This window comes from Athene noctua, chromosome 23 (assembly GCF_965140245.1).
Source record: "Athene noctua chromosome 23, bAthNoc1.hap1.1, whole genome shotgun sequence".
Taxonomy (NCBI): domain Eukaryota; kingdom Metazoa; phylum Chordata; class Aves; order Strigiformes; family Strigidae; genus Athene; species Athene noctua.
Window position 1 is genome coordinate 8,055,279 of NC_134059.1, and position 23,164 is coordinate 8,078,442.

Genomic DNA, 23,164 nt, shown 5'->3' on the forward strand with positions numbered 1-23,164 from the left:
CTGCCTACTATGAACCACACTTCCAAGGAGAGCAGCTCCATTCATTTGGTGAAATGGATGTCTTCAGGGATGTTTGATTGCTCACCTTCAGCAAGTTTCAAATTAATTTTGAAAAACTCAGTATATTTTCTCTCAGCCTATATAAATCACTTGCTACCTCAGTGTTCCTAATGTTCTTGCAAAATTACCTGTGCAAATCCTGTGGTGTCCCTGGCAGCGCTTCCACCGCTCCGCAAAAAAGGTTGGGTCTAAACTTTATACCACGCAACTCGGACTCTCTTCACGGTGCGGGAGGATTGCAGGATTGATTTAGCTCACGAGTGGCCCAAAAATTTCGCCCGAGACTGGCAAGCGAGGACGCTGCCCTGGGTTGGGTTTTCCTGCGGCTGGGGCAGTGCTGGCCCCTGGTGGGTGTTGGCCTTCACTGCAAGAGAAAATGGTCTGTGAGCTGTTCTGTTCCACTCCGACTCGGTGGGTGTTAGAGGTCACCTAACACGTAATTTTAATTTCTGCTTAAAGAACCTTGAAAATTTTAAATAACGCCTCTAAGTGACACTTTCTGATGCGGTTAAGAGGAGATCAGCTCTACGTGTATTGTAGCCGATACAAGCAGACCCTACCTGCACTATGGAATGCAAGGTTTTGACCCAAACAGAATTGCCAGGATGAGAGTGCCTTTTAAAAGAAAGGCATAAGATGTGCTTTTTAAAATATAACTGTCTCGTGTTTTCCTTTCTATACTTTTATTTTTCCTGCCTTATTCCCCTTGTGTCACAAATTACCCCAGGGATGGTGTTTGCCTAGGATTTGTCTGCATAGTTCGAAAAGGCCACGATAATATAATTTTGTTTCCAAGATGAATTTTGTGGCAATTCGTAATGTTCAAAGGGAAGATACTGTAGGTGATGCACTTAGTTATCTGCATTATTGCTCTCCTGTAGCACCTCGGACGTTCTGCTGTTTTCATTAATGGTTGCTTAAGTAAGAGTTATTAGTATTGAAATGCAACTCGAGTGGCTTAGGCCAACACCCAAAGTACTCCAAAAGAACCTCCCAGAATTTTTTGAGAAGAAATCTACAGCATCATCTTGGTATTTGTGGCACATACTCTGTTTAATCCAGATTGGATACATCAGGTACAGCAGTGGCACAAGACTCAATACTGTAAATGATATACAAGTTTCAACATATGCACTACAATTCCAAAATAAGACAACAGGAAACTTGGTTCTTCTAGAAAGTTGTTCTCAAATGAAGCTACCTGCAGTTGTATACAGTACATTTTGTATCTGTCCTCTGATGTTTGTAAGCAAAGCCCATTTATAGTACGAAAATAGAAAATAATAAGGTTGAGAGCTTCTCATAACATAAAACTTCTAAAGAAAACACCATTGCATTGGAATGCCTTACTGATTTATCAAAAATATACCATCACACGCATTTCGTAAGATACTTCATTGGTCCGGGGAGCCAGTGGGAGCTCCCAGTCGTAGTTGCAACAGAACAGAGAAGAGCATTCGGTACGGTTGTTAACTTCTCACGCGGACAGCTGCGTAACCTCTGTGGCTAGCACTAGTTTAAACCAAAATAAAAAGAAACACGTGCACACATATACACACAAAGTAACGGACTACTGACTGAGAACAAAACTTGGGAAGGAATTTTCACAAGCTCTTTGTCACCTGGTCTTTTGACTGTTCCACCTGAAATTTTTCTGGCACGGTTTTGGCATCCTCGAACGTAAGTAGCAGTACTCCTCTGGCACGCTTTCTCCAGAATTCTCTATGGTGTTTTGTAGGTGTTTGTGAATTGAGTTTCACTTATTGAAAGAGGAGGTATTCAAATCTATACAGCTTGTATCATTTGCAGAAAGAGAGGTGAAATGACTTTTTTGAGGTCACTCAGTGATTCATCAAGACAATCAGGAGTAGAACACAGGTTCCTGATGCCAAGTCTCCTAGCTCCGATCAGCGTGCACGCTGCCTGCTGTCGCTCGTAAAGTTTTGGAAAGAGAAAACCGTTATGTAGAGTGCTTGTGGCATCATTAAATGTGAAGCCTGAAAACTTGAGCTCTGAAGTCATACCTAGTGCTGTTGCTTAGTGTTGGAGAAAAATAAGTGATTTTTTTTTTTTTAAAAAAACCCCAAGATATATTTGGTAAATTATGTGGAAAAGGTATGTTATTGACCTAACTTTAAAAGCAGAATAAAGTCTTCAGTTCAAAGCTGCTGATATTCTCAAGCCATCCGTGAATGCTGACTTTGTAACTCTGCCATGGTCTGCCATAGAAAAAAATATTACAAGATCCAAGGGATGTTGCAACCCATAAATTAAACGTGATTTTTAATTTAGTGAATTTGCTTTATAATACATGTAAGATACAACATGTTTACGACCTCTTTACTTAAAAGAGCAAAATATTTGAAGAAACATTGCTTTCTTTAGCTGGCATTAGTCTGATTTTCATACGCACACCTTAAGCTGTCTAAACTAGAATGATAAATGCTGCTTGGCAGTAGCAAGTATGTTATCAGCTGTTTCAGGTTAAACATGTAGCATTGATTCAAATTGAGTATTTCTGGACAACTGTAAAGAAGGATGTATTTTGAATCGCCTATTAACTTTATTCTCCACTAAGGCCATGTATGTATTCCTTAGATTACATTTTCCCCAGTTCACATTTAACAATGATAATTATTTGACAGACAGAAATAGTCTCTGGGATAAGAATTTGCTGTAGAAAGTTTTATATTCTTCTTATGCTCGCAGGCAGCTAACTTACGATGTGGAAAGGAGAATAACATGGTGCGAGGGAGTATAATGGCAGCAAGAGACAAAAAAATAAGGAAAGAATTATGGCTGAACAGCAGGGGAAAAATCCTTGATACTGAGATCTGTTAGTCTGGCTTAAGGTCTCCAGGGAAGCGGTGGGAGTCCTTTCCTTGGAGAATTTAAAATCTAATCTAGAGAAAGCGATGCAGTGTATTGCAGTGAAGGATCTTGTGCTAGCAGAAGAGGGATTACATTTTAAATTATTTAATTTTTATGTACCGAGATATGTTGTCTGTGGCCTCTTCTTTATCAGTATCCTTAAGATTTTTAAGGAAAATAAAAGTAAAAGGTGGATTTTAGGAGCAGGTAGAAGTCAAAGACTAGAAGCGAAAGGCATTTCTCATCATTCTTTGCCGATTGGGTGTGATTTCTTCTATTAGCAGCCCGATACCAGGTGAGAAGAGAGTAAATCTATTACTAGAGTATGCTGAAAGTCTGTGAAAATATTTTTCCTTCAGAAAAGGCTTTGGAAAGGAAACAAAATGCTTGGAAAAAGTGTTGCTCCTTTGATATTTTTAGTATTGCTTTGTGAAAGACTGAAAAAATAATCCCCTTTCCCTTGCTTTTTGTACAAACAATCCATTTTTATCTCTCTTAAACGAACTTTTCTAAAACTGTAAAAAGTCGTAAGGAAGTAGGGGGAGAGGGAAGGCTTTTGAAATGAACTGCCAACGTACTATTGACGTGTTGTTGAGCAGTCTTGCTAATCTGGCTGTTTTGTACCACCTGCCTTTCGGAAAGGTATCAGGACTAGAACCTACCTATGGTTCTGGATGCTTCTCCTCCTGGAGGTGGCCCACACTTGGAGAAGCCCCTTCCACGTGCATCAGGAGTGACCAGGATTGCAGGGATACGTGCTGGTTTTTGTGTCCGTGTCAGTGTGTGTGTGTGTCTGGTCCTGGGAGAGGGATGCTGGTAAGACAGGGCAGTACTGGGGACCGCTGGAGAGCGTGGCCCAAATCCTTCACTTGAAGTTCTGGCCGAGGAATTTTCAGCAGTGGTTTATAAGTTGCTATTTAAAGATTATAAAGAGCCTTGAGGTTTAGTAAAGCGAATCGCCTCCCTTTGTGGTAGGAAGCAGCGGCTGTAGTGCGGCTCCCATACCCTGTGCAAATGCTCCCCCTTCTTCCCTGCGTCTCAGCGGCCGGGCGCTGTGTCGTGCCCTACCGAGCGCCGCTACCGTGCGACAGGTTCTTGGCTTTGCTGTTGCAGGGAGTGCACAGTGCTCTCTCTCATAATGAGGATGTAGCTGTGTTGGGCAATCCAGGGAGGTTTTGTACCAGCGGATTTTCAAGTGCTTTCGGAAGCATTACTCAGTCTGCTTCAAATCGCTGTATAAAAGGAGCTAATGCCTCCATTAAAAATATTTTTAGCTCTGTTCCTCTAGGCTCAGACTTCCTTAATTTTGTCTGTCTTTATCCTCTGAAAGTCTGTGCCGAGGTACTGACTGCGTGGGGCAGCACCTGCCAAGTTAATGGTAGAAGAGGCAAGCCACGTATTTCTGAGCAGGGATAACAATGGTTCCTCTTCTGTGGAAGAGAACGAAGGCCATGGCTGCCTTGACAATCTGAGCACAAGCAGCCAGCCAGAAACCCCGAGGACTGGCTTTCCTCCTGACTTGATATTTTTTTCCTCTTAAAAATGTTGATTTTTTTTTTTTTTTTAATTTTTCAAAAAGCATTTTGATTGATAGCAATTAAATGCACCAGTAGTGCTTTAGACAAGGGCTGCCGTGATTGCTATTTACAGATAAAGAACTGGGTGCAGAGAGATGAAGTGGCTTGTTTACTACTCCACAGTAAATCAGGAATAAGAAAGGCAGCACTGAGAATCCATGTTGAGTCCCTGACTCTGTAATCGTCCAGAGCGTGCCTTGGCAGCACAGCAGCAGTTAACCCTCGCTCTGTGCCAGTGTCAGTGGAGTTGCAAGGTGGTAAGTGGTGGAGAGCAAGGCCTCTGGTCTAGGGGGGGCGGAGGGTGCTCAGATGGGGAGCTGATGATAACGAATAACAAAATTAAAGGAAAGATCAAATTAAAACATCAAGAAAAAATAAGGATTAACTGCAGTATAACCTCCTACAGGAAGCAGCAGAGGCAGAGCGTTTTAATCGTTTAAAACAGGACTAAACATAGTTTTGGGTAACACGCTACAGCACTGGAATAAATGACTGTAAGCTGGTGCAGCTACTGAAGGCTCAGCCGTAGCCCTAACGTTCCTAGAATGTTGTAGGCTGCTAAGGAGGGTATTGAGTTAATGCATCAGCTCTCGGAGTCCACTCTAGAGACTCGTAGCTTAGGGGTGCTACCAAAGCCGCTTGCTAGCCCCTCTGGGTAGGTCAGCATGTAGGCCTATATCTATCTGTACATGTATGGTCGGTATCTATAGGTGTGTGCATGTATATGTGTATCTAAATATCACATCAGGATAGATTATGACAGATGTTAAAAAGGTCATCCCTTTGCTGAATCAGCCTCAAACACGCTTTGAGTGGTTCTTGTAACTCTGACGTTGGTAAAATCACTGTTCAGAAACAGGACACGTTTCCTTATTATCTCCCAGCTGTCGGGGGGCCGGCGCGTCGCCGTTCATGGGCGTGCGTAGGGCCTCGATGAGGCGTCTGTGCATGACCACAGTAATGAGCCGGACGGTGTATGACAAGTGACGTTGTTCCTCACTCTGCCCTTCATGGATCACACCTGTTACAAAAAGTGGACTGGAGAAAGGCAGAATGGAAAAAAAAAAAAAAAAAAAGCGTCTCCTCTTAGGGGGTGAAAAAATCAGTTATGTTTCAGGACCACCTATTTCCTTACAATCAATCTTTCGTAGAAAGGTCTCAGAGGTGCTAGGCCTGCCCACAGCTTAGTAAGAAGTATCAGCTCCTCGGCAGTACCACACAGTGTTACTTCAGTTTTTGGTTGAGTAGAGGCGCGTGACTTCTCACAAACTAAGCGTAGAACTGCAAAAAGAAAATGCTGTCTGTACCACACTTTATCAAATGTTTTCCAAACTCCAGCACCACTCCCCCTTCTCAGCGGGTGCATGCCATAGATCCTGTGCTGGGACTGGAGAACTAAAGTTGCTAACCTAGTCTGCCCCCAAAATCAGTGCAACCCAGAAGCCGTTGATGAGACAACTGGAGCCCTAAGACTCTGAAAAAGCCAAATACCTCTCTGTCCATGCAAGATATTTGGCTCTGGGGTTAATTATTATCAAGTATAGATCCAGACATTATTTGGCTACTATTTACAATGGGTTGTATGTCCAGTGCTAGCAAAGAAATTTATACATAGAAAACAAAAATTAAAAAGCATGGGCATACATTACACGAAACCTCTGTTAGACTTGTGAACGCTTGATGCAGTTGAGTTCAGTGCTTTCTCATTCTTTGCCATTTGTGTGTACAGTATTAAAAAAGAATCCTACCTTTTTTTTTTTTTTTCCTTTTTAAAAATACAGAACTGGTAGTCTAGTCACACTCTTACAAGTAAGTGATAACAAAAATAGAAAGCAGATACCCATGTGGGACTAAAACTCTACTAAAGCCTTTTTTTTTTGTTTCATTTTCCACAAATATGTTTTCACAGACAATAATTAGCAGACAAACACACTGTTTGCAATTGCACTGTATTGACTTAAAAGGCGGATACAAAATTGTCTAAATAAAGAATGCCATCCAGGGTGAGATAGTTGTGTGTGTGTGCGTGTGCACATGTATGTGCTGACACATGCTTGTGTTTTCCTACTGTGCACCCAATCATGGAAACATGCTCTGGGTGTTGTAATTGTGTTGCTCTGATGTGGCTCTGCTGCACACTCGCACGCACACACACAGAGGAATGGAAATAGATTTCTGTGACAGGTGGCTTCTTTGTCTAAATCTTTTCCTATAAAAGAAAAAAAAAATGTTAAATTTTGGTTGGTTTAAAGGTTCTGCTCCATGAAGAAAAAAAATTCACAAAATCCATTGTTTTTCACCTTTTCAGTCATTTCCTCATGAATAAATATTATCCATTAAAAACCTTTAAAAAGGTGCTGCGATACACAGTGTTGTATTCGTTTTCTTTATTGACTCTCTTGTTGCCATGATGATTCTTTCCCTCCAGCCTCCACAGGTGATTTTTTTTTTTTTTTTTCCCCTGTACCATGGCACATCACGCTCTCTGTGCAGGTTTTTCCTTTAACCAGCCTCTTCGTCCCTTTCCTAATCCTTCCTCAGTCCACAGCATGAATGCGAGTCTGAAGAAAGCTGCCTCGTTAGGTCTCCGTTGCTAATTTGATGACAAAATGTCAGGTTGGTCCATCCAGGCACAATTTGCAGCAAGAAAGGAACATGGAGGTGTGGAGGGAGAGGGGCACTGGTCTTCCAGCCTCCTTCTGCGCATGAGACGTCTTACAAGGCAGAGACCTTGACTATGTTGCTTGTGGTGGTGGTGGAAATGTTCGTGGAGTGGCCGGGGCTGCTGGGCGGGGGCCGACTCTCGCCTTCTGGCGTGAGTGCCGGCGGCGTGGGGATGCTGATGATGGCTGTCGTTATCTGGGCGGTTTTGCAGTTCGGTCTCAGCCCATCATCTGATTTCATGTTGAGACTGGAACGACTAGAAAACAAATTTTAGTTTTGGCTTTTTTTTTTTTTTGTTTTTTTTTTTTTTTTAAAACCAGACAGTAGAAAGGATGGGAATGGTAGTTGTTCTTAAGAGGTATCTTGTTCCTCTGAACTAAGGGCACGGAAATATTCAGAAGACTCCACTTAAATGGTCCCCCCAGTTCCTGCAAGGCATCATTTATTTCTACCCAGCTAAGCTTTTTTTAATATTCCCCCTGGTTAGGATACAGCTTTTCACAGGGCAAATCCTTCTATGTTACCATTTCATTCTTGCATAATTCTAGTTTAATTAAGAGGACATCAAATATAGTGTCCTGTGTACTGCATCTTTTCAGAGCACAGGTAGTTCTTTGAGAAAGATGTTGTCTTCCGTGCATTTCAAATGCCTCTTTTAAATTCACTGTCCCTTGATCTTTTCTATTCTTTCATCTCTCTGCAGTAGTTTCAAGGATCTGGCAGCTGGGAGCATTCTTATTAGATCTGCATCAATTGCATCCTATAATTAATTACAGAGGGAAAATGATAGGTTGATTTCTGTGCATCTGCACAGCTACAGGAGTCTGCTATTACCAGCCCAACATGTTCATTTTAAACACAAGGCCTGTCCTTTTTAAAATGGAAAGCTCCCAGTTGGAAAGCTCTTGCTGGTGTTATCTCAGAGTGACTCACCAAGAGGATGTTTCTTGATCGCTCAAGCATCCCAAGAACACGGCAGAACCCATTCTGCTCCCCGGTTGCCTCAGTCACAAGCTGAGAGTGGGGCAGTCTTAGGGACTGGGTGGTTCTGCCAGTAGTAACCAGTACACCCAGTTAGTTGCATTCCACATGAAAAACAAGTTCAAAGCTTTTTTTTTTTTTTTTTTTTTTCCCTTCTCTCTCCATTCTTACACAGTTTGGTAAGCAAGTGAAATAATGAACAGTGTTGACATTTAAAGTATCACTGGCATCTGATTTAGCACTCTGGAACAGGCAGAATAGTTGACATGCCCCTGAATTACTGTTAAACTATTGTCATCTTGAAAGTGCAAGAGCTAGAGACTTATTTTGTACTTATTCATTCATAATTAATTCTCTGAAATGCCCTTCTGACTTCTCCCTGGCACAAAGTAATCGCTTGCTGCCCTAAAGGCAGCTTTGCTTCAGTTTAGAGATCCCTTTGATAGGAGGGGGGGAGAAGAAGAACGGCAAGTTCAAAAACAGCTCAGTGCACAAGAAGCCTAATGGGCTGAGGGGGATTTAGAAAGTAATTTATTATTTGCAGAAAGATATGGTGAAGAAATTATTTTTTCAGGCAGTTACGTGTAAATGCAGATTCCAAAATTTTCTCTTAAGAGACCCTTCTTCACCTGTGTCAGTAATGGCTTTTTAGGTGAGAGCTGCTCAGACACCATGGTGAAATTCCCCCTTATTTGTTTCGCACTGATGCTTGACGCTTACAGTTGCGACTTCGACTTCTGGACAATGAAAACCAGAGAAGTGAGTGTCCCTGGTGGACCCTGGCAGTGCATACAGCTCTAACAGCTCTGGCTGACAGACACCGATTAGCCAATTGTCTTTGCCTGCTCCCAGTAAAGGCTTGGAAGTACCGGGCTACCTGGGAGGTGGGCTGTGAGGGGGTCCTGTGCCAGCCGCGGTGAGTGGCCCACAGCTGGGAACAGCTGGCTCCTGCGCGTGTGACTAGACTAGCGCTTCACGGGCAGGTGTCAGCTGGAATTCATTCTTCTGTGTCTAGTCTGGCCAGAGAAGAGCTGCACTAGGGTCTAGCTTTGACCTGGTTCTTCCCGGAATAGCTAGGAGCTGCCTTCCTTGGGTTCTCAGGAGGAAAACAAAGATGGTCCCAGCTCTAGACCCCTCTCCCCGGCTGGAGAACAGGCCGGCAAGAACGCTCAGTTGGCCAATGCTCTTCAGAGGTCTGCATGCAGTAGTTAGCAGCGAGAGCCTACTTACTGTACCTTGTTGTAAGCGAGGGCTGCTCGCTGCACTGGATGTGGATGGTGCTGAGCTCCTGCATGCTCCGCAGGCGCGTGGCTGGCACGCTGGAGTTGGGAAGGTGAGTGGTCTTCTTGTTACGGCGAGAACAGCAGGAGGTGGTCAGGCCGTGGTGACTCGACAAGGAGGGGCTCCGAGAAGAAGGATAGTTCTGCATTGAGCTCTCCATGCAGTTCTGCTCGAACAGTTGCTCATCTATGAACTCGTGGTTCTGGCAGGGGAGAAAACAATGCCGTTACTCTGGTGAGAGCGACAGCTTTGGCCCAACAGCAGTTCCTTTTCAACGGCACCTTTTGCTAGGTTGGTGGGATGTGTCAGCCCCGTGTCTCGGTAAGATGCTCTCTGCCTCTGTGCCTGAAAATATTTCCACTAGGCAGATCTTAAAAAGAAATGACTCTAGCCTTTCGCTCACTGCAAGCATTTTGCTCTCCTGCATCAGCAGGGGAATAAGAGAGGCTGTTGCAGTGACAAAAGCGTGATAGTCTATCAATGCGGCCTTGCTGATGTACTCTGAGATGCTTAATATATTGTGTTGGAAATCCCTTTCATTTTTGTGTCTGGATTCCAAAAGTGGCTTCAAAAAGTCTGCAGTGCCACATGATTATGACACCCAAGAGGAGATTCATGCTCCTTTTCCCTTGTGCCTGGGGGCAGCATTGTGTTTTATTTGAATGACCGTGTTGACGTATAGCTTAATTGCAAGATGCTGCTTGTGTTGGCAGTTGGGTTCAAAGCATACCTGCAATTCATGGCAGGGAAGCCAATAGGGGAAGGAAATTATAAAAGCGGAATCTGTAAAGAGTTTTTGTGCTAAGGAACGAGAAATCCTGAAAGAAAGAAACTCTTATATGTGTGTATGAACACCCAAGTAGTTCTAGTGAACATACTTTATCCAGTCCCTGTCAGCATCAGGAAGGATGGGAAACAAAAGCAGCTATGGTGAAGGCAGCCATCGGTTTTCATTGGAACAACTAACAACTCTCACAGGAAACAAGAGCACTGGATAGCCAAAAAGCCACGTGCACAAACTCCCAAGGACAAGACCAGGAACGAGAAAGGAAGCAAACACTCTCCAGACATGTCACAGACCATAGAGAAAACATTGAATTAAAAAGGAAATACCTTGATGGTGGAAGTTCGTACAGATAACAGGGGATCATCCACAAGATAGGACAATCCCTACGGGACAACATGCCAACAAAAGATAAAAACACAATTGATTGTCCATTCTGGCATTCAGAAGATTAGTCCCAGCATTGCATCTATTGCCTCAGCATTCCAGCTGGCTCGCTCAAGTTTGAATGGGCAACAGGACCTTCTCTTTACCAAACCTTGCCTGAATCAGATCCCCTTGTTCCTTCCTTCTCACACTTAAGCTTTTTAATGTTACGTTCTGGGAAACTTTACTGCTTTGATCCTTTGAGAGTTGAAGGCAAGGGAAAGGAAAGTTTCAGATGCTGATTCGCAAGTAATGGAGTGGGATTGTATTGCCATTGGGTCGCCAATGGATGTGGGTTTTCATCATACGCTGAAAACATGGAAGGAAGGTTTGGACTGAAGGACTGGATTCGATGCACTCAGGATTTGGAGAAAACATGGCTTGTGAATGTCCGTACTCAGTCTGGGAGTTAGAACGGGCAGAAAAAACTCTCCTTTTGTTTGAACAAACTCCCTCTGTTGTGTAAATACGACAAAGTAACCTCTGTTATGGCAGCTAGAAGTACTGTAGGGTCACTTTGTCATCTGACACACGGGATTTGTGAGCCATTCACAACCATTCAGTTGTAAGGCTCTATGCTAGTGACGCCACAGATACCAGGACAATAAATAATGTACTTTTAGAGTCCTTCTGCCTAGTGTAAGGAAAGGTGAATTGCCCATTGAAACAAGTTTGCAGCCATGGTACATTCCTCATTCCATTCCTGCAACTTGGTCACAAAATGACTCTTCAGTGTGCAAAAATTCTTTTACTGCAACTTAAATTTTGGGGAGAAGTGTTGCATAGTATTTTAATAGATTATGTGAACCATAGAATTTCCACACAAGCCGATTGAACTCTTTTGATTGATAATTTCAGACCAGAATCCAAACTTGCTATGTGATTTGATGCAACATCATGGTAATAACAGGCTGAAAAATGTGGGGAAAACCACATGAAGTATCGTGCAAATTCTGCCTCTAGGTTTTAATCGGAATTCAAAGTATCGCCATTATTGCCGTTCTTTGCTGAAAAAAAAGCAAAGTTGGGAACACTTTCAACCTCTGAGACAGTGGTAGCCTTGCGTGCTGGAGGCAGTCTAGCTTTGTTAGCGCGGTAGGCTAATGCATCCACAAATTAGGATGTGCCTGGGCCGTGTTCCTTCCAGCACCGTAACCAGCTCATTAGTCATGGAGCGACTCGCCCAGCTCCCCGAGATGCCCACCCGCCCTGTGCAGAGGTCAGAACTTCTGTAAGCCTTTCCAAAGTCAGGGCCTTACCAGGGCAGACCCTGGAGACAGGGTTGTCAGCTTTTGCTTGCATCAGCCTATTTGTTAAAGTTTTCAAATGAAAGTATTCTTGTGAAATCTGGGTCATAGTACTGAAAGTTTTAAGCATAAAATTCTAAACTGAAGAGTCAGATTGTGAAATACCTGCTTGTTATGTAACATCCAAAATCGCTAGAAATAAACGCAAGATGAGTCTTGTAAAACAAATTCAATAGTCATTGATACAGGAAGAATCAGTTCACTGTCCTTGGAATGGTGACCTTTATAGCTGGTTGTGATAAACCAGCTGTACTCAGCGGGTTACTGTAATTAACCAGTCATCTTCTTCCAGTGTATCGCTGAAGCCTAAGGGGTGTTACTCCAGCATAAGCCAAACTATGGAAGTGAAGGTGATTTATCTAAAAGAAAGCTCTTGCAAGTCAGAAATCAAAAGTACATTTGATGATGGATGCAGATAGAAAAAGGCATGAATATTTCAAGTGTTAACCTCTCTTCATTCTTTCTAGAATGAATCATGGTATAGATAATGTGTTCCTTTACTGCAGAACCTTTTATGTAAACCTGAAAGTAAAACATATGTATCAAATAAATACCTGAAATGTTCCAAGAGGCTTCTGCATACAGAAATACTTCATAATGAAAAATAAAATTCTCACTCCCAACAACTTTCATGATGCAAACAGAAGAGTCACGTTACAGAAAGGGCTTGACTGGCTTTGAGATAAATTACCTGCTCTTGTAACCAGAACTGCAGTGTGAAAAGATAGGTGCAACCTTTAAACCCGTGAAGAGTTCATCTGCTCTGTGCCATATAAAGGGCTAAAGGTTATTTTTTTCCAGCCTGTTTGCACTGGTGAGTAGTCTGGAGTCACTGACACTATCTTCCTCCTCCTCTTAAGGCAGCAGAACTGTCCTTTATTGCTAATTAGCACAACTGATGAGGATATATGATGGGTGACTGACAGCACAAGACAAATGCAGTTTAGTTCTCTTTCAGAAGCACCGAATAAATTAAACTTAATACACACCTCATTTATAGGATCAACCCCATGCTGAAAAGTTATTTGCATTCAAGTGAACTTGGCTGAGCAACCTGCTGTTGCCTTTGTACTGGTGTAGGTGTCTGTGGAGTAGCAGATAATCCCTGATAATCTTTATCCCTTTGCACAGTATTATTTTTTTAAAGAAGGCAATGAAATAGAAGTGCATTTAACCCATTGCAGAATATTGTTGGGAGCTTGAGAATCAGCCCTCTCTGGCACAGTTTGTCGGTGTGCTGAGCGTGTCTAAGCAAGGACACTGCAGAGCATCCCCGTGCACATCTTTTCCCTACAAAGCCCAGGCCAGGCAAAGGCCTAGGACAGTGCAAAAGGATCGGTTGGTACTTACGGTTGTTTTTTCCAGGCAGTGCAGCAGGTGGTGATGTTGGCTTTCAATTAAGGAGGTGCCTTTAGTCATATGCTGTTCATCTTCAGTGGATCCCTGAATAGCCAGAAACGGGGAGAAAAGAAGAAAAAACAACAAACCCAAACCAGGTGTAAAACCGTGAAAACAAACAGAAGTACCAGCGTTAGCTTTCACGGGATAAAGATAACAATTTCAGTGTTGCCAGCTCTCAGGCTTTTCTCATGACTCTAAAGCAGTTACACCTCATTTTTTTTTCTTAGTGATTTGGCTTGTAAACTCAGGTGAGGAACTCAGCTTTGATTCAAACCCCTTGTGTTTCTAGCCATTTTGTAGCAGGGGAGGAAACCTGGGAAGTGCTGTTGACATACGATGTCAAGGCTCAGGAACCAGAAGGCAAAGAAAAAAAGAACCTATGCTGTTTTATTTTTCCAAAAAAAACATTTTGAGCTTGACATGACCTTTGAATGCCAACAGATGTACCCTGAACTCTAGTCTCTGTTAGGAGACAGAACACAAGCTGTCTTGCTTTCGCTGAGCTGAAAGCCCGGCTCTGCCTGACCTTCAGGGCTTGCATGTGTGATTGCCAAAGCCTCCTGAGTCACGGCTGCGCACCAGATCAAAAAATGTGAATCCAGGCTTCATGTTTTGGACTTTGTAATGCTGTTTCCAGAGACAGGACTCATGGCTCTGTCTCTCCTCTTTGTGGGCATCACCAGTTGTTTTCCACACTCTGTACCTGCAGTGTATGAAAGGCGGCGGCTCCTTCCCTGCCTCGGTGCATGTGGTTGTTGGGGGGGGGTTTAGAGGATGGGGTTTAGTGCAGACTGAAGGGGTGTCACCCCTCCTGTGGCCTCTGAGAGGCAGGAAGAAGGGAGGAGCAGGCAGACACACACGAGCTGGTGTATATAAATTATCCTATTCAAACAAGCTTCAAATGAAGAGGCGTTGTGCAGCAGTGGCGAGGGGTTAGAAAATGGGGCAGCAGCTCCCTAGGAGAAGAAAAGGGCCCATCTTCATTATTTTCTTATGGATTGTGGTTTTCATTCAGTAGGATGGCTTACTGTGATTGAAGTTTTAGTAACGCAGTCTCGAGGGGTCCTGTGAGCTGACCAGGAACCCTCTGGGCATCACTTGGCACAAAACCAGAACAAGGCAAACCTGTCCCCAGAGACCCCACGATCCAGATGCTTGACTCGTGGTGCCCCAACACCTGTACAGTTGGGGACCAGCTTTCCCCTGTGCGCTCAAACCGCCGCAGTGTGGCTAACAAATTTGTAAGCTAATTCAGAGAGTAGGGTGTGCTTAGTCAAGCAGGCAGCCTGTGCCACCTGGGAAGGGATTTGGTACAGCTGAGAGTATTTAGGTTGAAAAACTATTAAAAGGAGTGGTCCCACCAATGGGATGCTTTTGGCTTGCCTATTTTGTGGTTCTATCTTGGAAGGATTTACTGGGCGCTTTTCCTGGTCTGTTCTCGGCTTGTGCATCAGGGGTGTGTGTGTGGTGATTTGGGGAGGAGACTGCTCAGCTGTGGTGTTATTGGTTAATCTTAGGATAAGCTACAGATCTAGGACCAGTCTCTGTGCTTTACTTAAGCTGAGGGGTTTGATCTGCTTGAAACGGTTGAAATAGAAATGGATAAGAGGTTAGGAGTTTGAGTTCAGTACATGCATGATGTTCAGCTCATGCAGAAATCTTGGCATCAGGCATTCGTCAAAACAGGAGTAGGCCAATTTAGTCAACTTGGGGGAGAAATCCAGTGCTCTGTATTTTTGATTTCTGCACTGTATCAGTGAATCATATGCTTACATTCCTCAAAATACAGCACATGGCTCACCCCGTGAGCTGATGATCAGACGCACCTTGGAATGGAAGGAAAAGAAGAATAGGGGTTGTTCAGAGAGTTTCTGTGCTATTTGAGAGCCGGGGTTATTTTTCTCTCTTTCTCTGTTTTGTGGTGGCAGATTTAAGATCTGGGTTGTTACGGATGTTCTCTTACTACTAGTACTTAAGCTCCTGATCTTGAAATTCACTGTGATTTCATGACACATTAATCTGTGTGTGTCTTTGATGACTAGCTTTTTCAAACACAATTACATGCATTAAAATAGCAATTAGGTGTTGTAAAACGGTTCCCTGTGCTCCATAAGTAAGGGGTGCCTGGTGTCTTCTGTAACGCCTAAATCTGGAAGTCAAAAATTGATGCACATGTCTCAAATCTCTGCTTAGACACGAAACAGCAGTATGTAAGTGTTCAAGAGAGAAAACGGGTGGGATGGGAGACACCGCAGAATGGCTTGGTGGAAGTGCTAAGACGTCAGTTTCTCTTGAGGGGGGGTCAAATTCAACTATGCTTAAAGCCCTGCTTTTCAGTACACCCCGTGCTCTTGTGATTCATGCAAAGGCCTGTTCTGGATGCCATTTCCAGGATGGTTCTGTGATCCTTAGGTGAGGGAATAACTCTGTCTCTGACAGATGCCAAAACATAGCTGAACCAGTACATTAAGAAAGCTGACTTACTGTACACAGAATTAATAGATTCCTATGGGAATGCATCTTAGGCAGGTTATGGATTTTTTTGTTGCGGTTGTTTTGGAAGATGAGCATTCCCAGAAGTATCTTTAGAAGTGGCTTTAAAAAAAAAAAAAAAAATCAGTTCCATTTTTCTTATTAACAATCCTCCTGGTGAGCTGACACATCAAGCAGGTCTTGTTCATACCCTGCTGAGATTACTGACTCCACTGAAGTCTGTGTTGGAATATCTCCCATGGAGGCCCCTGCAAGCCCTAAAGCAGATACGATGCTGCACTAAAACACTGGAAACGGAGAGAGAAAGGGCACATATTGCAAGCAGTATCTTTTTATGAGGGTTTGCTTGAGAGGAGATCTAAACGGGATCTGAAAGCAAAGATAGAGCTTCCATACCTCTGGCAGAGACCTAAGCCAATTGTTAAATTTTGGCAGCACAGCTTAGTCTCTCCCTCTGCCTTCCAGCACAAGGCTAGGCTTGCTGCTGGTGGAAATGGATCCAGGGATGGCAGTGACCAGGAATAAAGTGATAAAGTGTAGTGTCAGTTGAGTAGGACTCGTACCTTATCTCCCTTTCCCTTTTCTTCACTCAGCTCAGTGTTTTCAGAAACAAAGAGCGTGCAAATTAAGAATGAGATCTGCAGGAACTACCGCCCTAGGACAGTGAGAGTGCCAGCATCACGGAAATGCTTGGCATTTGGATAGCACCGTTGAGGAGTGCGTACCTGTAGAGATTGCATCAGTTGTACCTATGTTACTGCGGGCAAACAAAATCTGTGTCTTCATTAGAAGAGTCTGGCTGTAATGGAAAAGCTGGTGGGGGGGAGGAGAGAAGAGGAGATGGTTTGCTTTTTGAGCTGGGATGCCAGTTTTGCAAGGATTCGATGCCAGCTACCATTCAGTTTGTTCTTGGAAGACATTCAGCGAACTGCTGGTTGCTTGGAGGGAGACTGAAACACACTGTAGTGTCAGTGACATCTAAAATACTTCCACTTTACCTCTTCTACTTAGTGCTTCGGCACACGAAATTGGGCACTGGTGAACTGAGATGAACCGGTTCAGGTGTTGGGCTGTCCCTTCCCATGAGGGTGGCTGTAGTGCTTCTCTGTGGTTGTGAAAAGGCCCAGGACCTCACAGCCTGCTGTTCTAGGACCTGCCCCTCCTGGCATTTTATCTAAAAGGGAATTTCAGCTGGCTGTACAAGGAGATTAACGTGAAGAGGCTATGTAGGCTGCTGCCGTGGGAAGAAGCTCAACATCCCTTGAGCACTTCTGACACAAAACCCACTAAAAATCTCTCTAAATGAGAAAAAAAACGGTCTGAGTACTTTGTGTCTAGATGGCAAATGCAAAATGCCAGAAATCATGTTTCTGAAGCTAGACTCTGTATTCTTGCGAAGAGCAGAACTCCTTCCTGCTGCTGTCCTTGGATGAATCCTTTTCTTCGCTTTTTCTTTACTTTGATGCAAGGCTCAGGCTGAAGACATGCTGTTCCCTTAAAAGATGGTGTCACTATATTCTTTCTGGTGCTAATGAAAGGACATTCTGGCACATGCTCTGGAGTCTTGAACAGTCCTTATTTCCCAATTTATTAGTCTGACTGCAGAGCCGCAGCCAGGATACATTCTGGGGCAGTTGTTTTCCTTGGGTGAACCCTCAAGGTATCAGACTGCAGGACGATCTGCCGGGCACTTGTAAAACAATTACACATTGATCACAGTGCTGTGTGATTGCTAATGGTGAGAGTGATAATATCTAGCCAGGGCCATATAGTAATGGAGGCTGGAATTACTGCTGGGTAGCAAAGCAGCCCTGTGGCAATCTGGGCATGTACAGGCCATTAAAGTTAGCATGAGTCCTGGGCAGAGTATCAAAACGGGATGGGACCTGACCAGTGGAGCAGTTTGATACTAATCTGACTGAGGGATGTGCACGGTATGTAGATAATATTTTGGTCTCTAATATAGCAACTACAGAAGTCACATTTCTTCATATTTTTATGGTTTAAAGAATTTGACTGGCTAGACTCTGCTGTCATTCACATTTTGTACCCTTAAGAATAGTTTGTTCTCCTGTCACAAAATGAGAGGACATAAAATCTTGCCTCGTGGAGTTAAAACGCTCATGTATACCTTTACAACCAAGGATGTTCTGCAGTTCTGTAGTTAATTAATGCCACTACCTGTAGATGGAGAGACATGTCTTGGTTCTTAATTTGGGTCTGCAGCTAGTCCTCGGGTAGTCAAAGATCATTGCCTGGTGGTTGTGCAGATGCCAGGGATGGCTTTGGCAAGCCTCTTGTTTTAGTAACTGATATTCCCGTACGTCACAGGTGGATGCTGATTCTTCCTTCCCCATACCTTTTACTTTTGACTATTTCAACAAGAAGTTCTTCAGGGTGGGGCTGTTTTCTTACAAAACGTTAATACAGATGTACACAAGAATCAGTGCTTTTCAAAGCAGGGTTTGTGGATCTTACTGGGCTGTGGAGGAGTCGTGTTAGCATTTAGAGCTGGAAGCCCACCAGAAAGCAAGTTGCACCAAGAAAAGCATGGGAAGACCTGCTCTACGTGCTATCGTATATCTAAATTTAGTTATTAATGGGTAAAAAAATTCCTCTAGAACCTCTTTAGAAATGTTACTGTTTTCTTTCCTGTGTCTACAGTATCTTTGGAGCCAACAAAATGACCCTTCTTACACTTATTTTTGAGCAAGTGCCAGCAAATGAACCCATTCAGCCAAATATTTCTCTCAACCTCATGCATTTTGGACTTAAGCATTGGTGCGTCAGCTGCTCTTCCGTGAGTGGTCTTGGCAGGGAGTTTTGTTTGACGAGAGAAGTGAGGAGATTCTTGTTGGGATGACAGGCTGGAAGATCAAGTGCAAACTGAGTGTCCCTGCTAAGCTCTTCTGGCATTTTTAAAATCTAAAGCCCAAAAAGAAAGTTTAAAATTTGTAGTCAGATCTTTTGCATGTTCCTGGGTAATGAAATAGCAGCTGAGCTGGCAACCCAGTCCTGAGCCTTTCCTTTTGGGGGATGAGGCTCTGGACTGGGGGTGACCAGTCTCCCCGGTGTCTTCTTGATCAAGAATCTTTTCTTGAACTACTCCACAGCAACATATGGTTCAAGAGACAGATTTTCTGAGTGTCGCTGCCATTCACAGAGCAGGAGACAACGTTAGACGTGTAGTCAGAAGGATCAAACTTGTTTTGGAGCGGAGAACAGCAACTGATCTGGGCATCCTACCTTCCAAATCTGTAGTGCATGTGACGTGCTTTTGTAGAGTCAGTTACAAAAGCGATTCCAGCTGTAAAGGGCCGCGCTGCTTTATCTCGCTCTGCAGCGAGGAGCATCCCACACGCGAGATGTGGTGCTGCCCAGCTTCCCTCTGTGTGCTGTACCCGCTGAACTTGGGTAGGAGTGGGCTCAGGTCCTAGTGAGCAGCGTGCAGAATGAGCTGAGAAGGTTTTTCAGCTTTGGTTTTATAAATACAAGGATGTGTGCCAGGGAAAATAGTACACATTTGAAGGATTAGGCCCCACATAAGGATGCATGAACAAGTGCTAGGCGGCTCTGGTGGCTCAATTAAGCGTTCTTGATCTTGCTCTTTGCTCCCACATGCATGAAAGGCTGATTTATTTGAAATGAAATCCATGAAATGTGCTAATACCTGCTCTGGTGTTGATCTGGCTTAATGTAATAACCTCCCCTCATTTTTGAGGATTCTGCTGAGCAATCTGACGCACTTAAAACTTTTCTTCTCGTGAATAGCTAGTATTACCCTCCAGAGACCTTTTTGTTAAAAATAAACCCACCACCAAACTGCCTGAAACAGGAGCTGGGCAATCTTTTCCTGTCCTGTTGGGTGTGATCAGGTAGTCCATATTAGAGAGAGACTCTTAAAAATAATAAATAACTCTATGTTGGAAGAGAGTGGATAGACATCTGTGAACCTGGTCACTGCTGGAAGGCCGGATCCTTCCCCAGCTCAGGGAGGAGCCCATGGAAGTTTTTTCCTCCCATCCAGTCTGGGAGCTGGGCCCCAGCCGCCCCTTCAGGCGGCACGTACAGGACCTGAGCGTAATTGCAGCATCGTGCCGTCCCGTGTGTGAGGCTGCCACGCTGGGTGACGAGCCATTAGGTGGCCACGGAGGGAGAAAGGGAGGGAGCCCGGGGAGCGGAGTGGGAATGGGGAACTTCTCAAACTCTGGGGAAGGAGATGCTGCCTCTGCACTCACCGTCAGCTCGAGGGCTTCGTTCAGGAGGCCGTTGCGCTTGCTGTGGAGGTAAGCGTTGGAGCTGCCTGTTTTGGCCACTCGAATCCTCGCGAGCCGGGCTTTCTGTGAAGGAGGAAAACAAGGTGAAGTTAGAGCTTGGCGCGCTGAGCGATCGGTCCTGTGCTGGCAGTACTGGGAGGGAGGAAATTTCAGGTTCTTGCTCTACCTGAAGAAGTCTGGGGGTGAAATCCAAGGGGTGTGCAGACAGGACAAGGTGCCGTTGAGAAGAGCTGGCACAGCTCTGTCTCCAGCAGTCGGATGAGTACACGTGTCTGAAGGACGTAATCTGCCAGTGTTAACAGCCTTGCCGAGATAAGAAATGGGGTACTGCGGAGTTGTTTATCCTGTCAAAAGTCAGTAGTCGTTTTTCTGGGGTGAGATGCACAGCAGCTAGGGACACTGGTCTTGGGCATATTGCTGACTGAGGATGACTGTGCCGTAGCAGCGTGCCTGTGCTCGTGCTGCTCTCGTGGCTCACCGTCTCCCAGACGTGCCCGGTTGTTTAATCCCCTCTACCTTTCAGCCCAGTGCTCTGACATTGTGTTGTCACTTGCTCTGCTCGTACTGCAGCTAGCCTCAGTGGTGGGCTGTCCTCTGCAGCGGCACTGCTAGCTGCTGAACTTTGGTACCGGATAGTAAAAGACTGTCCAAAAATAGGCATTTCTTGACAAACTGGCAGAAGTCACTCTGCAACAACAGACGCTTGGCTCTTCTCATTTTTATTTATCCCTGACCATCTTGACCTTCAGGGGGACAAGTTAAACGATAAAAAGCAGTCCACAGTAAAGCAGACAAGAAAAACTAATAAGGCCCTCTTCCTTTTTGATCACAGTTTTTAGTGTTTCAGTTCTTCAACTGTTGCCTACTTCTCTGTCAAGTGCTGATTTGCCTTTTTCTTTTCTACTGTTAATTTATGACTCAAACACCATTAAAAGTAAATACATGAAATAGCTGTGGCTATTAAAAATAATTACATTGTGCTGTAGTTTAAAATGCTGCATAATCTTTTAAATAACATGGAACTCGTGATTTTCCTTTCTAATTAGAGGTGCTAATGGGTATACACTGTAGGAAGAGTAAAGCCAAGAGGCAAATATCTGCAGTGGGTTTAGAGAGTGTAATAATTCCAGGAACTCTATTACCATACATGCGTGAGTGACTCTGGCCTTCAATATTTGAAAGATTTGTTTAACCTTAAGAGCTTCTGCTTAAGCAGACAATTTCTCAGGCAAAAACATGTACAGGATTATTAGTTTGCAGCTTTAATTGGGTGACACAGACTATGACCAGTCTGAAAAATAGGCCTTCTTTTGACACCCCAAAATGGGGACATCCAAAATTGACTTTCTATACTTCGCCTAGATTTCATTGTCCCATTTTAATGTTAAGACTCCAAGTCGGTATACGAGAGTGAAATCTCTGATAAAACTTACTCCGTGCTGGGGCCAAGGTACCTCACAGGGCCGTGTGGTCACCCTGTGAAAGGGGCACAAGTTGTATTTGCAAGACATAGGCTGAGGATACAAGAAAATGAAATTAGATCTTCACTTTTTCTGAAGACTTTTCCAAACTGCTGTGTTGCTCTAGGCCCTGAATAAGACTGGCCTGGGACTGCAATCTGGAACAAAAAATGCAGACTGCTACTGAGTATGAGTTAGCGGGAGCGAGCAGGGGATAAGGGACTGAAGGATATCCCATCTCCCAGCTACATGTCGTTGTCTCTCTTTTCCTGCTAATTACAATTCCATTAAATTCTTTCTTCTATTCGCACGTCTATGCCTTTGTGTCTGTTCCTTACTTTTTGCAGTGATCTTATCTCTTCTGTAACCAGGACTGGATATTGGATCCAACGATGGTCTTTACAGTGAGGCTCTGTTGGCATCCACAGACTTCCATTTCTTTTCGTGCTTGACAAAGTATCAGCTCCTTTGCTGAAGGAATTACCAGAGTCCCCCAACCTACTCACCGCACCTATAGCAGGGAAGGTTCATCCTCATCTTCAGTTCAGTTGTTAAAGTGGATTCAGTCCTAGGCTCTTGTAATGAACATTATTCCCTTTGCCTCCAGGCTAGCAGGGGATCAATTATTAATAGCTGTACTCCACGTGGACTGAAGATTGTTCATTTCTGAGGTCTGTTCTCTTTTCTTCTTTGAAACAGGCCCACTAGCTATCTAAATAATTAAGCCCCATAGCTTTTGTAGTTTAGAACAGACGTTGTTATTTTAAAAAATGTCAGTGGGGCAGGACAAAAGTTAATCCTATTTTCGTTACACGAGATTGTCTAGGATAGTCACATCGCCTAACTGTGCACCCATCGTGATTAAATTTGGTAGCTATCTTGATTAACTCAGCTAGAGAAGTTAATTAAAATTGGTGCTTAAAATTGGTTTGGCCCCCCAGACAGTTTCCCACATTGGACTAGCAACAAATCTAAAACTGTAGTTCATGTTTCTACGTGAAAATCCATGTGTGAATGTGCATTATCTGGAAAGCATCTGTATCAGGTGGCACGAGCTTTGCCTGATGTTCAGGTACACGTCGTGTTTCCGGGGGACGCAGCACGTTGGTCGTGCCTGACAGTAAAAGGGGGTTCAAGTGCAGTAAATCGCTGCCCTCTGACATCTGGAGCAGAGGATTGATGCTGGTTTTTCTGAGTGAGCAAAGTGGACTGAGGACATGAAGGGCCCCTGGCCGCAGTGTGAGGCTTGGGCCGCAGTGTGGAAGTTGGTTGTTTCAGAGTTCTGTGTGTGTTGGAATGCATCAGCCTGGACCTGGCTGGCTGGCAGAGAGATGCTTTGGGAGATCAGGTGAGGAGCGAGTTACAGAGCCAGAAGCACGGAAATTAGGGCACCCCACGCAAGCTTTTGAAGCAGCAGTGTTTTGCGGGGAACTGTGCTACGTACTGTCATGTATTTCACTGTCAGGAACCCAGGGAATTACGTTGATGGGGTCTTCCAAATTCTGCCAGTTTTTAACATGTATGGGTATGCTTTTGTCATCCCTGTCCTGCAGAGCTCAGTGCGTCTGGTCTGCAGGACAGA

The 23,164-nt window shown here is 44.1% G+C and overlaps 1 protein-coding gene across 5 annotated transcripts in view; it reads right to left on the minus strand.

Annotated features, from left to right (window-relative positions):
- Positions 1-1,107: 1,107 nt before the first annotated feature.
- The window catches only part of KCND3 (potassium voltage-gated channel subfamily D member 3), a 127,843-nt gene continuing 105,786 nt past the window's right edge, over positions 1,108-23,164 (minus strand). For 3 of the 5 annotated variants that reach the window (XM_074925342.1, XM_074925341.1, XM_074925343.1), the window contains exons 4-8: positions 20,084-20,185; positions 13,302-13,394; positions 10,548-10,604; positions 9,389-9,636; positions 1,108-7,428 (exon numbers count right to left, since the gene is read on the minus strand). In XM_074925342.1, the coding sequence (XP_074781443.1) occupies positions 7,224-7,428; positions 9,389-9,636; positions 10,548-10,604; positions 13,302-13,394; positions 20,084-20,185 (705 nt within the window). In that variant the 3' untranslated portion in view covers positions 1,108-7,223. The remainder of the gene's footprint in view (positions 7,429-9,388; positions 9,637-10,547; positions 10,605-13,301; positions 13,395-20,083; positions 20,186-23,164) is intronic. The other 2 variants (XR_012635067.1, XM_074925344.1) reach the window with 2 other exon arrangements.